Source organism: Pogona vitticeps, chromosome 7 (assembly GCF_051106095.1).
Source record: "Pogona vitticeps strain Pit_001003342236 chromosome 7, PviZW2.1, whole genome shotgun sequence".
In the NCBI taxonomy this organism is placed as follows: Eukaryota; Metazoa; Chordata; class Lepidosauria; order Squamata; family Agamidae; genus Pogona; species Pogona vitticeps.
Genome location: NC_135789.1, coordinates 27,143,515 through 27,160,141, shown reverse-complemented (window position 1 = coordinate 27,160,141; position 16,627 = coordinate 27,143,515). Strand labels below are relative to the sequence as shown.

Below are 16,627 nucleotides of genomic sequence, written 5' to 3'. Positions count from 1 at the left end.
CAATACGGCAGCCAGTCATTAAAGGATGGCTTGCCTGAAGAGGAAGGTCTTTGCCTGCTAGCGGAAGGACAGCAAAGATGGGGCCAGCCTGGCCTCCAGTGGGAGGGAGTTCCACAGTCTCTGGGAGCAGCTGCAGTGAAGGCTCTCTCATTGCTCCAAATGTGTGATTGGCCCATGTAATCATGAAACCCACTGGGCATCCTTTGGCCCATCGTTCTCTCCCTTTGCCAGATGTTCTTGTAACTTTCCAACTTTGGTAAAAAAACAAAACAAAGCGGGAAGGAATAAACCAGAGACTGTCTTTGTCACGGCACCCAGTCTCTGCTGCCAGAGGTGACTGTCCCTCTAATATGTCTCAGCCCAGTTCTAGCTCAGAATGTGATGCATCCACTCCAAGATTTAATTTCTAGAGGTTTTCAGGGAAAAGGACACCTGTAGCAGCTCATCTTCATATAAAACATTCTCCGAAGTGAAACTGCAGGCCGTGGTTTACCAGAAAAAGGCTTGAAGCAGTGGTGTAAGTTTTGGCTTAGGTCTGTATCTGAACCTCAGCTCCCCCATGGAGTTTACTAGGGGGACTTCGTGCCAGTACCTTGCAGGGTTGTCATGGAAGTAAAGCGGAGAGAAAATGAGCTATGGGGTGCTGCTCTGAGCTGCTCACCGGAGGAGCGATGGGATCTAAGTGTAACAGATAAATAAACAGCGAAGACAGGCAGTTGGAGGACTGTGTAAACAGATGGGTGCATTTGCCGTCCGTTTTGGATGTAAAATCCAGATCAGCGTGACACATGCTCGCTTGTCACAGTCGGCCTTGCCTTACCTTTTCCAGGCATCGCTGCCGACGACCTCGGGTGTGTTACCAAGGCAGAATGCGGAGCCCTGAATCACGAGGAAGGCAGAAGCGTGAGTTCATTACCCAGGTTTCTGGATGGCAGCCAAGTTGCTGTTTTCCTTCCCAGAAATTTCTGCTGTGGAAGGGGGTGGGCTTCCCCACGGGAAGAAAGAGAAGAGACGTCTAATCCCATGTAGATGGTTTTAATGCACACCCCGCGCACGTTCCTCTCGGGAGCGCCAATTGTTTTAGCAAATATTGGCCGAGATGCAGAATGGGCCAGACGTCAGCTGTTCCCATCATGTGTGTTTTATTCCTCCTTTAAAGAAAGAAAGAAAATATTTAATAGGGAAAGCGCAACGAATTGGGCAAAAAGTGACCTATCTTATGCAAAATACTCTTGGACGTCTATAAGGAATCTAAAGTACACACTGTCTTTTGGAGCCACCAGCCTGAGAGCATGTTTGTTATATTGTAGAAGTGGAAAAAGAACGTGGAAAAGATTCTTCCTCCTCATAAAAAGGATCTGTGAACATCCCCATATCCATGTTTTGCAAGTGAAAATGGGGGCATTTGTAACACCTTGATTTTCCTGTCCAACTCAAAGCTTGGTTTGGCATCCCTGCCTTCTTTTGTTCTGCACCGGCTTGGCTTCCTTCACCCCAACATTCCAGCACTCTGGAAAATGGGATCGGAGGAATTGTAAAGCTGGAAGGGATTCCCGGTGGTCCTCTAGTCCAACCCCATGTCACAGACAATCCACAGCTAAAGCACCCCTGATAGATGGCCATCTAGCCTCTGTTTGGCCTCTCATTGCTTTAAGAGTAATGCATTACTAACACATTCGTTTTTAGTTATTATCTACAAAAATACAGGTAGAAATAAAAAAAGATGACCTTCCCACGCCACACATCGTTTTAGAAGTAATGAGTGAATAACAGTTGTTACGCCAAGGAAGGGATTATGTTTTAAGTTGCTAGGTTACTTTTGTAAAGGAATAGCACTGGTGGGGTTATTCCCCAAAAGTGTGGTATATTAACATTTTGACGTTTTTACTTGTACTGTATTGTTTCCAAATGGTTAATGTGAGATAAGAAGTAAAAAGTCAGAGCTTAGCTCTTTAAGGTCTAATTTGAGACTCCTCCAGTATCTCATAGTACAATATCCTTATTCTTATTTTTAAATTGATTTCTGTATTTCACAATACTTCTAATGATATCTCAAAGTGATGTAGTCATTTAGGGCTGAATCCAACAGCTCAGTTCCAAATAGAGTAGATACTGTAGTTCAATCTGTTGACTCAATTCAATTTATGTTAGTGCCAGTTTAACTAGTCCTACTTACCCCTTAATTTGTCTATATTCAGGAGAATGCTACGTGCCAGCAGCACAGTACACAATTCAATACTGTGATATTTAATCACATAAATCTTGTAATATTTGCTTAATGCTTTTAATAGATGACAATAATTTATTATTTGGCTTTTAACTTTGTTTCTTTTATTACGGTAAGCCATCTTGGATGCCTTAGGAGAACGGCGGAACGTAAATGTTTTAATTAATTAAATAATCAATTAGTTCTCAGCACTTGAACTCAGTTGCTGTCCCTCCGCTTTGAATCAGAACTTCATCCCTATCTCATCACCATCTTGAAACCAAAAGACAGAAGTGGTGGCTGAAATCCTGTTGTTTAGCGTAGTAGTTGACGACCAGAGGAAGCTCATTGGATCATTGGAACTTACAAAGGAGTTGCCTTGCCAGATACCCACTGAATTAGTGGGCCTACTGCAGTTGCAACATACTCTGCTGAGCAAAAGGATTTATATATATATATATATATACACACAGTATACCGTTTTCATTGGGGGATTGATTCCAAGCCTACTCCATTGATGCCGAAAAAATACTAGACCTAGCGTGCCCTCTGGCGCCTTCTAGTGGCCCGTTCTGGTAATGGGACAGTGGCAATATAGTGAACACTTTCCATAGCATTGTCTCTGGCTCCCTCTAATGGTCAGGTTCAGGTAACTTTATCTTTAGAAATATATATTTTTGGGGGATTTTTCTCTTAATATCTTTAGACTAGGTCAGTGAATTCGTGGATACTGATCCCCGCGAATAAGGGGAGCACACTGTATGAATATTTATTGATCTCCGGGTCATAAAAAAACAGAAAGGTAAGAAGCCCCAAACAGCTGTTGCCTAGCAGTGTCTCTTTGAGCATCTTTGGTCTCAAGTATCAGCTATCTTGTTTAAAAACTGCAACATTCACAGCAAAACCCTGTCCCATTTTAAGTGCTTGTGCTGGACATTGGAATCCAAAGAGGGCACTTTTCAAACAGAACCTTTAAACCCAAAAGTGCCTCACCGACTCCAGCCTGCTAATTTTAATGTTTAAGAATGAGAGAGATGGAATATAAACAGCAAGGACTCATGGGTCTTGAAACACAGAAATGATTCGTCGCTTTCTTTCTCGGATGTTCCTTGCGCACCTTAGATTCTCTTGCAGTAGAGCCTGCTCACGTTTCCCCGGGGAGACCGAAACCGAATGCACCTTGGTTCCCCCCCCCTTCAGCTCTGATAGTCACAGCGCTTCTGTCAACTCTCTGCACCAAGCATTAGTTGACTGTGTAACCTTTGCAGACGGTGATTGGAAGTGAATAGCATTCCTTCTATGAGCGCAGAGCCTTGGGGAGAAAAACAAACATCATTTTAAAGCAAAACAAAGTCATTACTGTCACCAGCTCCTTTTGAATCTTTCATTATTGGCTTATTTACCTATAATTTTTGAAAGTGGGTGGAAAAAGCAAGCATTTCTCCTTGCAAACTTTATAGCTGGGCTGTAGAATCTGGGGTTGCTCTGTGACGTGTCCATAAACTCGGGTATGAATCCATGGGGAAGATGCTCATATTTTCGAAAGGAACTGACCTTAGAGATACCCAGTCTTTCCTCTTTCCAGGCAGTACCAGGTGCTTTGTTTGGTTGAGACCAATGAAAACATCATTACTGCTTCCTTGCCTTGATGTCCATGGTGACTGAGTACTCTGGTTCAAGGGGTGCTGGGAAATCCATTTGGGGTTTTATTCTGACCTTTAAGGGAGTTATCCATCACGGCACCTATTTTGAGGATGGGATTCAGTGTCAAACTGGAAGGCTAACCAAAAACGAGGAGAATGGGATCCAGGTAGCTATTTTAGTATGGAAATACAGTGGTGCCTCGTAAGACGAACGCCTCGCGGGACGAAAAACCCGCAAGACGAATGTTTTTTGCGATCGCTATGGTGCCTCGCAAGACGGCTTCTTCTATGGCTGTGCTTCGCAAGATGATTCCCCCCCCCAAAACTGATGCCTCTCAAGATGAAAAAAAATTCATTCGTCTTGCAAGGTTCCCATAGGAATGCATTGCAAAGCATTCCTGTGGGAAACCGCTTTTCGCAAGATGATTTTTTCGCAAAACAGCACTACACGCGGAACGAATTATGTATGTATGTATGTATGTATGTATGTATGTATGTATGTATGTATGTATGTATGTATGTATGTATGTATGTATGTATGTATGTATGTATGTATGTATGTATGTATGTATGTATGTATGTACTTCTAAAGATCAGACAAAAACCTGCAGTGGATTCACTACCTTCATGAAATCAAAAGTCACCAGCCTGGCCAATCTGGTTAGGAGATTGCGGGAGTGGTAAATCCAGAAGGACGACCTTCCCCAGTTTGGTCTTGCTCAGCACCACCTGCTTCCACATCCATAGACTCTGAAGGCAGTCCTACGGGGTGACCAGGTTCATTGGAGTGGCCCAAAACATGAGAAAGAGGGTGCCTTTCTTTCCTTGGTGAGATCCAATCCAGGGTGGATGTCATCCCCTCTCCGCACCACCGTGATTGCTCTTCTTCTTGTGCTTTTGGTGCTTCCCATCTTGCTGAACATTTGGGGATGTTTATCAGCAGATGGCAGAAGAAACAACATTTAGGAGTGGGGAGCCAGTGTCTGCGCCTCTGCACAAAAGTGTACTCTCCGTCTGTGTCCTGCCGCAGCCCCCATCTTAGACGAGAGGGTGGGATTGGAGGTGGGGAGTGGGAAGGGAGAGATCTGGAAACTCATCAGGAACCTGTCACCCTGCAACTTGCCATAAGTTGAAAATGCTGCCCACATGATGAGAGGCTCTCTCAACTTCAGCACCTCAGATTGGCTGGCCCTATAAAGCTGTAATCAGTTTGGAGGCATAATTTAGTTGGACTACAAGCGTGTGTATGGGGATATTCTGAAAACTGTAGTCCAAACAAGTGACTTTTCTTAGCTCCAGCAGTAAAGCTTTGGCTCTCCCTTTTGCCTATTCCCTCTGATATTTCTGAGATGTTTATTCATTTGTTTGTTTCTTTGAAACTGCCATTTTAAAGGGCTCTACGCCCTGACACATGCTGCTTTCCCCCTATTTGGTCAGTTTAACATCTCTCTTCTTTGAGACCTCTGGCGCAGTGAACAAAAGCCAAGCATAGGAAGCTGTTTCCCACTCCTGTCCGGATGATGTATCGTACGAAAAACTTTGCTAAACCTAAGACGCTTTCTAGAGAAACGTCGATGTAGCAAAGCCCTTGCGGACTCGGTCAGTTGTGTCAAAACCTGCAAAGAATCTTGTGGTGCCTTATAGGCTTAACTAGTTTTATCAACCATCCTGGAGACCAAGATCAATATAATCTCTACTATGGTGTTCACAATACGGATGTGAAGATTAGACAGTGAGGAAAGGTAACTGGAATAAAGCTGACTGATTTGCAGGAGTGCTGGAGAAGAGCTTTGCCTTTAAAAAGGCAACTTGCAGACCTTACACAGCCGTTATATGGTGGTACTTTGGGGTACCAAGATTACCCTTTTAAAAAAAAGTATTTTAAAGCCCTATTTCCACTTCTGGGAGTATCCAGGGGCAAAGATAAAATTCTATGAAGATGGGTAGGAAAATAAAATCCTGAACTCCTTGGGGAGCTGGAGAGATTTCTGTACACCCCCTAAAAAGAAGAAAGCATTTGCCACATACTTCCAAGTTTCACATTTTTGGGAATAAAGAGGGGAAGCTGACAATGGCCATTTCCTGGCCTGGTATGGTATGACTCACCCACCCCCGGACTGCTGAAGTTGTCTAACTCTGCATTAGATGCAACAATTTAAATTATTAGTACAGTATTACTTAGTGATTTCAAGGAAGTGTTCGCAGTATCTGATAAATTGTCAAAATTTTGGAATTATGCTATAAATTTTGAGAAATGAATGTGGCTGCTAGAGATGGTTTCCTCTGTGCTCACACTGTTCACGTTCTCTGTAGTCAAAAAGACCAGCAGGGCTTTGCAAAAATATGCTAAACTATCCTAATCTATGATATGCTATGGAATAATCAAGCACCTATTCCCTAAGTTAATCACAATACATTTTGGGCAAATGCGGGTAAAGGTCCTTATGATTTTTGTTCCTAATTCTTTGTTATCCTGAAATCCAGGAATGGATGCATGTTACACACTCTGCCCTAAAGTTTTTGGTTCTTGGGCGTTCTTAGCTTGTTCCTATTTTAGCCCAAGGAAATATATATATCTTAAAATAGTCTGGTGACACCTGGCGGCCTGTTACATTACTGAATCTCAAACTGTTGTGTTACACAGAATTTCCTATGCACTTCTATGGGCATCTGTTCAGGACTATTGTGTGCAGTGGTCATTACTCCCAAGTAAGTGCAGGATGTAGTTAGTCCCAGTCATTCTGTGCTCCATTTAAGTAAAAAGCCTGGGGCAGGTTGCATCTAACGAAAAGGAAAGTGGGGAAGAAGATGCTTAACCCTTTCCCATCTGGTAATTTTAAAGCACAAAGCTGCCTTCTCCATCCACAGGAAGGAGAGGGAACAGCCTCTCCCATGGATCAATGATCCCAAGTGAAGATTTCTTTTGCATAATTCAGTGTAATATGCTAATGTAACCGTGTTCGGGGAGAAGTCAGCTCAACTGCTGTGACATCACAGAAGGTCTGGGCAGCCTAATGCAGATTGCCTACAGCTGTAAGTCCAAATTTCACCCCCATGTTTGCAATGTGCCTTTTGTTCTGAGAAAGCATTATAAATATTGTGTGGGCCTGTAGATTGCCGAGGGGACGTGGTGGCGCTGCGGGCTAAACTGCAGAAGCCTGTGCTGCAGGGTCAGAAGACCAGCAGTCGTAAGATCGAATCCACGTGATGGAGTGAGCGCCCGTCACTTGTCCCAGCTCCCGCCAACCTAGCAGTTCGAAAGCATACAAAAATGCGAGTAGATAAATAGGGACCACCTCGGTGGGAAGGTAACAGCGTTCTGTGTCTAAGTCGCACTGGCCATGTGACCACGGAAGATTGTCTTTGGACAAAACGCTGGCTCTATGGCTTGGAAACGGGGATGAGCACCGCCCCCTAGAGTCGAACACGACTGGACAAAAATTGTCAAGGGGAACCTTTACCTTTACCTTTTTACCTGTAGATTGCCAAGAAACAGGAGTGCCCACAACAGGATGATAGTAAGAATTCTGTTATGTATAACATCAGTAATCAAATCATGGCATTGAGTGAGTACCTTAAACGGCTCTTTGAAGAGAACAGACTAACAGAATTTGTTATCAGAGAGACCAGAAAGAAAAACATCCAAAATGAAGTACAATAGAAAATGTCAAGAGTTTTTGAATTTGATGATAATTTTGCAGAAGTATCGAAGCCAATAGAAGAGACTTCAGTGATTTTCTTCAATCAAATCTGAAGAAGAGGCATTGTTCTGGACATTGGGTTGGCTTTCGATTGATCTTTATTTCATTACTTAAAAAGGAAAATGCCAAAGCTTGAGTCATCTGCTTGTGGTTTTCTCAGATAGCAGAAGCGACAAGAAATGTAAAGATGGGTAGGAAAATTGCAGTCTGATTTCAGAGAAGGAAAGGTTCTGCCTAAATGTACTTGGAGATGAGTTGCATGGCATGCACACAGATACATATACTTGGTATGATGAGATGAAAACTTTTGACTAAGTCCAACCCAGCAAGGGAATGGATTTGTCAACAAGCGAAAGTCTTGGTTCAAGAAAGACAGTGTGGAAGACTAGCTAACCAAGGACATCAAGATACGAAGAAGACTGTGTCAAAGATGTACGCTTTGGCCATTGCCTTCCAATTTATACTCCTAGAATATTTTTAGTAAAACCCTTGCCGATTCAAATGGCAGTAACATCGTCGGGCGAAAGGTTATCAGCACCATCTGATGTGCAAATGGTGTAGTATTACCAGCTAGCAATTTAGAGGGTCGAAAAAGATTACTCAGTAAAGTTAGTGGGATAAGAAACGCCCGTGGACTAAAATTTTAAGGAAACTGAGTTTATGGTCATCGGGATAAAGAAGCAGTCCAAGACATGAGGCTAAAGAGCCAGAATGAAAGTATGGCGCATGCTGATAGATATTTTTTGGAGTTTTGAACAGTTGGATGAATAGCGAGAGCATCACTACACAATATAAAGAGCCATTTCCTTACAATGAGGAATATAATCTCCAACAAAGACCCAAAGCTAGCTTTGCAAAGGCACTACCTGGAAAAGTTCAAGTGCCCAGGCTTTAAAGTCATAGCACAGAAAAGTCAAGTTTTTTCCTTCTCCACCATCGCTCGCCTGAGTTTTGGGCTTGCTGAAATGTTCATACTGACTTCAAGGGCAGCCCTATGTAGAGAGCATTGTAGTAGTCTATTTTAGAGATTACCCACACATCTCTCCCTGCCTGGAGAACCTGGAGGAGACTTTGCAATTCCTTGAGCCCTCAGGTGATAACCCCTGGATTTGGCAAGTGTGCACGCATGCGTGTGCAAACCCGCCCTCCCACATTCCCTTTAGCCCTTGGATGCCTCCACCCTGAGTTCCTCTCCTCCCTAGAATGGCAAATCACACTGAATCTTGAGGGCCAGGGTTTCCAAACGTTGCTTTGTGGACTTGGAATTCCCAGAGAAACACATCAATGACGCGTGTAGCCCATCCTAGGGCCAACGGCCGCAGTGGGTGAGGATCTCAAGAGGAGGAAGTGGCTTTGCTGCTTGCCGGTGCCTTGGCCGCATCTCCCTGATCTTACTAGCCAAAGATCACTTTATCTGGGAGACTCGGCCGCTGTGAGAAAGACCAGGGTGGCTTCCTGGTGGTTCTTCTCTGACTTCCTCTTTGGGTCTTCTGTGTTTGTGAAGAAGCTGCCCGGTTCCTCTCCCTTGGCCAACCTCTCGGTGGTTTGGCTTCAGGAAGTTTGCTTAACGTGTGCAGTTCTCGGGCCGTCTTGCCTTCTCCCCTCGCTTGCGTAAGCAGGCGTCCCTCACCTGCACCATTCGGCTCCGCTCAGCCAGCGCGGGAGCCCCCTCTGCGCGTTCTGGCCCCGCACAGGGGCCAGGTTTATCGAGAGTCTAAATCAAATGCCTCTTAAGGTGCCAGGTTTGTGTTGGGGTGTGATCAAATGACTAGAAAGGTGTGTGTCTGACTACACCAGAGAGGGTTGCTTTGTAGGGAGGAGAGACTCTTCTGTCTGCTAAGGATTGGCTCTAGCCGGCCCCGAAATATAACAGAATGCAGACGGACCCAGTGTTTAACTTCAGACGACGAGTCGCAAAACAATTCAAGGTGTTTTGCAGGCTGTGGGGGATCAGAAAGATTCACAAGAGGATAGCTAACTATCTTCTGAGTTTAAAGGAATGGTCCCTCCTAATAAGACTCAGGATAATCTTGTTTGAGCACAGTTTCAGAAAAGGAGTGCATGAATTTGGGAACAAAACCGGCTATTCTATGTCTGGCTGCCCAAACCTACTGTGACATCACAGCAGCCGGGCCAGTGGCAACGCCAGGGGAGCAAAACTCCCCTAGTCGTACCTCATGTTTGAGTGGTTCCTTGTGGACACGACAGGGCTGGATTATACAAAAGCAAGCCACCTCTTGAAACCTGAAACTCAGTTACCTTTTGCCATGACAGTAGCTAACCGCACTCCGGACACTTAATTCAGAAGAGTTCCTAATCTCGTCATGAGTTCTTTCTCTGGAGGGTTGTCAACTTCCCCCAAACCAGCCTCTGTAACTGTGCTATTAACAGTAGTTTAATCTGCAGACATTATCAGTTGGTGATGGCTATCTCTTATGTCTTAAAAATATTTTCCAGCTAATTTACATTCATCTATACAGACACAAGAGCCTATCTGAGGAAGGAGGCAGGAAGGAGTTGGCACTTCCTCGTTCTATGTACTTAATACTGAAGGCTGATTCGACCATCCAGAAATAGCACGTGGCACAGCCCTCCTAGAATTTCCCTGTGTAAAATAAACTAGGAAATAAATAAACTAGAGGCTAGACAAGTTCCATTTTGACTCCCAGCTGAGTCACTGGCCGTGTTCTCTGGAGGATTCTGGGAGCTTTGCACCCCGCCAAAAAAGAAAATGGTCCAGTTGCAAAATAGATTTCCTTGCACACAGAAAGCTAGGACATTAGGAGCTCACTCAGTTCCTTCCCTACAGAAATGCTAGCTTTCTCTAAGCTGCAAACGCTAGTGTTCTCTTAGGACAGGTCCAGAATCCTGAACCAGATCAGACTGCTCGGATTTTTGTTTTCATGGGATGCTCATCAAAGCAGATTTGGACAGCTCCAGTCTCCCGGATGAAGTGTATTTGGACTGACTCCAGGGTTCAAAGGTCTAAAAGGTGGGAAAAACCACACAGCAGGGAGAGATTATGTGAACAAGTGCTTGGGAGGGAAGACGGGCCGAGCTGAGCTTTTTCTCAACGGCACCATCAGACTCAATCTGCTGCCAGAATTTCATTTCAGGCTCAGGGCTGGTTAGGAGCAAAGTTTAAAGTTGCTCAGTATGCAAGTCACTGGTACTAGCTGTCTGAAATTGGATGCGTGCGGCCCTTTCTTTGAGATCTGCCCTGTTGCCAAATGTTGTATCCATCAAGGCCGGGAGAAAAGCATGACAGCGGTTTTTGGTTTTCCGAGTGACTAGCCAGTGGGGAGGGCATATCAATCAGAGTTCACAGATCTGGGACACAAATCAAATCGGGCAGGACTCGCATCAGCACAGCCCAAATCAAGAGGCTAACCTGGGGTCTGAATTGAACTGAGGGTGCTGTGGAAAGCGCTATGGTGTATGATCTCTTTCAACTGCAGTTTGCCAAAGTGGTAAAGGCAGAGCCTGATCAGGCAGCTGGCAGCAAACAGGACGAGCTGTTCAGTAATATTTCAGGGCCAAAACCAGGATCTTCTGCAGCCTGTCGTAAAGGACAAAATGCTGCCTTCTTGCTTACCCAGGGATGCCCCAAAGGACAGTATTAATCCTTAAGGACACCTGATGGCAGCATGTTAGAGGCAAATGACTCCGTATGAATAACCTCTTATAAGTTGCTGAAATCCCATTATGGTCTAAAGAGATATTTCTGGCCGCCTTTGTGATTGGGCCGTCAGACTTGCAAATGAAGGCCATGTTTACCTCCCAGCAACCAATGACAAAGCAAAGGGAGCTCATGGGCAAGGTATGAGGAAACCCCTGGGGTGACAGTCAAACATCATTCACCATTTAAGGAATTCCTCTTCTATGCAGACCAAGACCAAGATCCTCCTTCTTCTTGTGTTCCCGATCACCATCTGTGGCTGTGAAAGCTGGCAGGAAGAAAATGGGTTCGTTTGAAAGGCGGTCCTGCATGAGAGCTTTTGCAGAGACTCTCTGGACTGCCAGAAAGATGGAACAAAGGGAGTTGTAGATGAAATCAATCCTGAACTCTCTCTGGAGGCAAAAATGTTGAAGCTGAGGCACATTGGGAGAAGGCAGGGTTCTATGGAAAAAAACCCATCGTGCTGGGAAAAGCGGAAGGCAGCAGGAGAAGAGGAAGACCATCATATGAGATGGACAAGCTCCTTCAAGGAAGCCACAGGCTTGAGCTTGCAAATGCTGAGCAGAGCCATTGAGGACAGCATATTCTGGAGATAGCTCATTCATGGGGTTGCCCTAAATTGGAGATGACTTGATACCACAGCAACGGGTCACTCGTAACATATAGTTTGAGGATGCATGACAACTTGTGTGTACTACACAATGCTGAATTTTCGCAGAGGGGACCACTAGAAGATGCCAGAGGAAGGACTGGGAGATACCTCCTTCTCTCCCCCCCACCAATGTGTAGGTAGCCTGATGCACTGACTTGATGCACACACTTCCTTTGCTTGCAAAAGCAAACTGCCTTGCGCGACAAATGACACATTTTTGTCAGCCAACGGGTCTGCAACTTAGGAAGGGAAGCTGCAGGATTTCGCTGCTCAGTTTGCGGGTGGCTTTTTTTTTTTTTTTGCAGGAAGTGACTGAGCACTAGCAGGGTTCCTCTTTGTGTAACAGTGGGGCTCAGGATCGCCGCTCGAAGCCAATGGGTGGACAGTGAATGTGGCTTTACATGCCACTAATTTCCCCGGGGCTAAAATGCCTGAAATCACAGTCCCAACCTTGCCTCCTCTCTCCCCTCTCTCCCCAAATGCCTATGGGACTCTGGATTTTAATACACAGCCTGAGGGTCCAGGCCGATCTCCAACCAAAAGATCTTACCTCACCGTGACTGTGCTGTGCTATCTCAACCTGGTGAATTATATGGACTGGTTTCTCGTGGCAGGTAAGTTTCCCCCGCCTCCCCCTTGTCAAGTGAAAGAAGCCTCAGGTGACTTTAAGGGTTGGGGAAAAGTTGGCTTCTTTAGAACAGACCCGTCCAGCGTGATGGCAGCTGAAAGAAAGGGTGGGATTGAAGTCGAAAACCTCTAAAACAGTGGCTCCCAATTTTGGGTCACCCAGATGTTCTTGGACTGAACCCCCCAGAAGTCTTTGCTACTCGCTGTGCTGGCCGGGATTTCTTGAGAGTCGTAGTCCTAAAACATCTGGGGACCCACAGTTGGGAACCACTGATCTAGAAGGCTAAAGATTGGAGGGAGGTGACTTCTACTCAAGTTTAAACTTAGCATGTATTTTGAAACAGCGCTGCCGTAAATATTTGAGACTTCTCTGTGAGTCCTAAGCAGGTCCTTTCCACGTCTCTCTAACTTACCAAGTTCTTGTTCTAATTATTATGTGGGATGTGTAGTTGGCCTCCCGCTTTTCTCCCAGTTTGTCCCACACAGGCGTCCAGTGTTCACTGGGATTCCCGTCCACGCTGTCCTTTTGGAAGCAATGTCTTTTAGCACAGTTTCTCTCCACTCATGTTTGTGCATGCCTGTGTTAGGTTTTTTTTTTTGGTTTGCAGCTGCTGGGATCCCAGAGGAATTCGGAAAGTGATCATCCAACCAGGGGGGTTCTTCTAAGCAGTGGTCTGGATGGATTGCAGTGTCAGCTTTTATGGCCTACCACCTACAAACTCTCTTCAAAGGGGTCAAAGGGGTGGCGGGAGCGGGCGTCCCATTGGGTTGTACAAGATAATGCCCCCTGCCGGAATTCCAGGGTTGCTCTTGCATGTCTCCGACCCGTCAGGATGGCACCTCTGCCAGGTTGAAACGAAACAGAACCGAGGGTCTTATCATGAGTTCCCCTTGGTAATCCGTTCAATATCTTGGAGGAGTGGGGAGGAAATATGGGGAGCGGGGAGGTAAACAGGCACCTTGAAACTAATTAATTCGAGATTTTGCTGTGTGATAACCTCGTAAGTTGAAGTGTTACTAGTGAGATTAGGAAGAGGGGTAAAAATAAAACCAGAAATCCTTGGGCATGGCTCCACCTACCGTAAAATCTGGCCTCGCCTACCGTGGCTTCCAGCTGTGCCTATTGTTAGCTCCACCTGCTGCTTTCCTTGCCCGTTGTCCAGATGCACCAAGGCTTAAAATATCTACTGCCACTTTGCTGACACCTCTCCCACTTTGTACCTGCGTGTATAAATAGATTTGCAAGCCGAGAACGGTGGAGGGACTGAATTTCTGTTCTTGCAGAATCCGTTACCCTGTAAGATATCAAATTTTTTTTTTGCAGGGCTGGAGGAAGAGTGGGATAATAAAAGTGGAAGAATTAGTAAATGAACTTGCAGTTGTGTCTCTTGGTGGTTGTGATGAGGTCTTCCTTTGTTCTAGGAGTGCTTCTCGACATACAGAAATATTTTGGACTTGGCGACAGCAGTGCGGGCTTGTTGCACACAGGTGAAAACATTCTCCTCTATGCATTTCAGGGGACCAGCTGATGATGGAAAAAACCCTAGTTCCTAGCTGATGCCTTCCTCACCTGTCTTGGATGTGGACAGAACATGGTCTGAGAGGATCAGGTGACACAGGCTGATATTCTTAGGGAAAGACGCCCCAACAAGTAGCTACGTCCCAAATCAGATAACTATTTTTTATCATTAGAAGCTGTCATTTCTCAGGCAGATTAATCTTGCACTGCAGACCACATCCTGTACTGCTTCCCCCCCTGCATTTCTGTGAAATTCTGGCACAGTCCTGCATTTACCAAGACTCTGTTTTGAGTCTTCTCTAATTTACTTTCCTTGTTGACCTCATTAACCAAAACCACAGCAATTTCTGTGCCTTGAATTGTTAATGAAATCTAGGTTAGAGCTGTCCTGGCATGCTTTAAAACCAGTATGCATATTTGCCTGGTGTTTATCCATCTATTTCATTATAGGGTGTTCTCCACATGAAAAGGGTTGCCATAAGTCAGAATTGATTTGATGGCACATGTTTACTATTGTTGACAGGCGATGCCCCACATTTTAATTGGGCCAGAAATACATTTACTTATTTAGCTGGTTAGTTAGTTCTGACTAACCTGTATGGACAGATTGTAGGGCAGGGCGCCATCAGTCACCTTCAAAGAATCTAAAGCAAGCAGTTTTAAAGCAATTTAAAATACTTTGTGTTTTGCCTGTAAGCGCAGTGTGAACAGCATAGCTGTTGGAGGTGAGTCGCCACAAGCTGCAAGCAACCTGTTGTGTGGGACTCAGCACGCAATATATCACGGTTCTACTGACTTTGTAACTTGCAGCGATGCGTTGGCTAAGCTTACTCCATTCGTGTTGCACTTGTGTAAATGAGCAGCAGGATCTTGGTCTTGGAAAACACATTAAAAACAGTTTTAACCAGTCAAACAAAGAACAAGCAACTGTGCCCCAGCCTTCCAGAAGAGTAAAAACTAAACCATGATCTCTCGTGTTGCTCTGTGGTAGATAAATACCCAGGTTTTTACTTGATCTTTAAAATAAAGGTAATGTTGACGATCATAGGGAAGGAAAGAGCATGTCCCCGATGGAGTGCTACAGCTGAGAAAGTCTTACTAATGTAGCACGTAGTTAAACTACTGGACTTCCTGCCACAGGAGGTGGCGGCAGCCAAGACGAGGGACCAAAGGTAGAAGGAGTGCTCCCTCAAGTGGTGAAAAAGCTCTGATTCTGAAATGATGTTCAAGCAAGCAAGCAAGCAAAAAGATGTTGCTGGGATTATCTATGGGATGCAAGCCATGGTTTCCTTTGCCATTTAATTGTAGAGTCAAGCATAACAAATGGCTTCCCTGGAGTTATTTGCTCCAGCCCAGAGAGACTCCACCAACATCTGAATTTTCTCACACTCAGTGTTAAAAACCCAGGTTTAAATTCCGCCTCTGTCGTAAATTCGAGCTCCAGGGGTGGGTGGTCTCGGGCCAGTTGCTTTCAGTCTCGTCTCCATCACAGGCTTGCTGTGAGGAGGAAGGTAGGGGGAGAGGGTGTGTGTGTGACGGCAGCCATTCCTCTTGTCTTGTGCAGCCCAGAGAAAAGACAAGAGTGGAATTCTGATAAATGCAAGTGATAACGGCAACCCTGGTGAAATCTTCGTTGCCAGCGCTCCTTCGCCATCATCAATCTTCCCTCTCCTCTCTTCCCATGCCAGTTTTCATTCTTTGCTTCTTGTTCTCGGCACCTCTCTTTGGATACCTTGGCGACCGATACAGACGGAAAATCATCCTCGCCGCTGGAATATTGCTCTGGTCAGGTGTTACCCTCGGTAGCTCGTTCATCACTCAGTCGGTAGGAGTCTGTTGTTTATTTGAAGTTTTTTATTTACGTCCTTACCTGCCTGTAGGAACAGAGGCTTCATCCAGAGACCAGTCTTTATCCTGTATCTGTGCTGCTTAGTAATAGTTTGGTACCTTTCAAACCGCCACGACTCCCTGGTAAGGAATGCTGGGATTGGTAGTTTGATTAGGATCTTTGAATTATCTGCTGGAAATATTTTACACACACACACACACACAGAGAGAGAGAGAGAGAGAGAGAGAGAGAGAGGATGTGCACTGTTCTCAAATAAATTTGTGAATACAGGCCAAATTATATCTATTTATGTGGTTATGAATCTGACCCAACTCCGGGAGGCAGTGGAGGACAGGGAGGCCTGGCGTGCTCTAGTTCATGGGGACACAAAGAGTCAGATATGACTAAATGACAACAATGTGGTTTTTAGGTGAGAGTGGGGTGGAACAAAGAGCCCAGGGGCACTCAAGGGGTAGAGTGGCACCTGTCACTGATCCTCCATGTTAAATCATTCATTCATTCATTCATTCATTCATTCCATTTGTACCTTACCTTTCCGCTAAAAGAAAGTGCTCGAGGTGGCTTACGAAGATTTTTAAAGACATAAAATGTAGCATTCCTGGAATTAAAAATGTTAAAGTGAAAAAGATATGATAGATAAGATTCAATTAAAAGTGGGGAAAGGGGACTCGAAAGTATCGATACCTTATAAGGAAGATGTTGAGCCACCAAAGAACAAGAGTTCCCCAACAGCCGCCCATGTTTTTGGATG

The 16,627-nt window shown here is 45.1% G+C and overlaps 1 protein-coding gene across 2 annotated transcripts in view; it reads left to right on the top strand.

Moving 5' to 3' along the window:
* The window catches only part of LOC110089245 (SPNS lysolipid transporter 3, sphingosine-1-phosphate (putative)), a 40,186-nt gene that overhangs the window by 11,469 nt on the left and 12,090 nt on the right, over positions 1-16,627 (top strand). Inside the window, exons 1-3 of one of the 2 annotated variants that reach the window (XM_020812146.3) lie at positions 11,298-12,495; positions 13,931-13,996; positions 15,716-15,852. In XM_020812146.3, the coding sequence (XP_020667805.3) occupies positions 12,309-12,495; positions 13,931-13,996; positions 15,716-15,852 (390 nt within the window). In that variant the 5' untranslated portion in view covers positions 11,298-12,308. Of the gene's footprint in view, positions 1-11,297; positions 12,496-13,930; positions 13,997-15,591; positions 15,853-16,627 lie in introns of those variants that run through there. The other variant, XM_020812148.3, reaches the window with a different exon arrangement.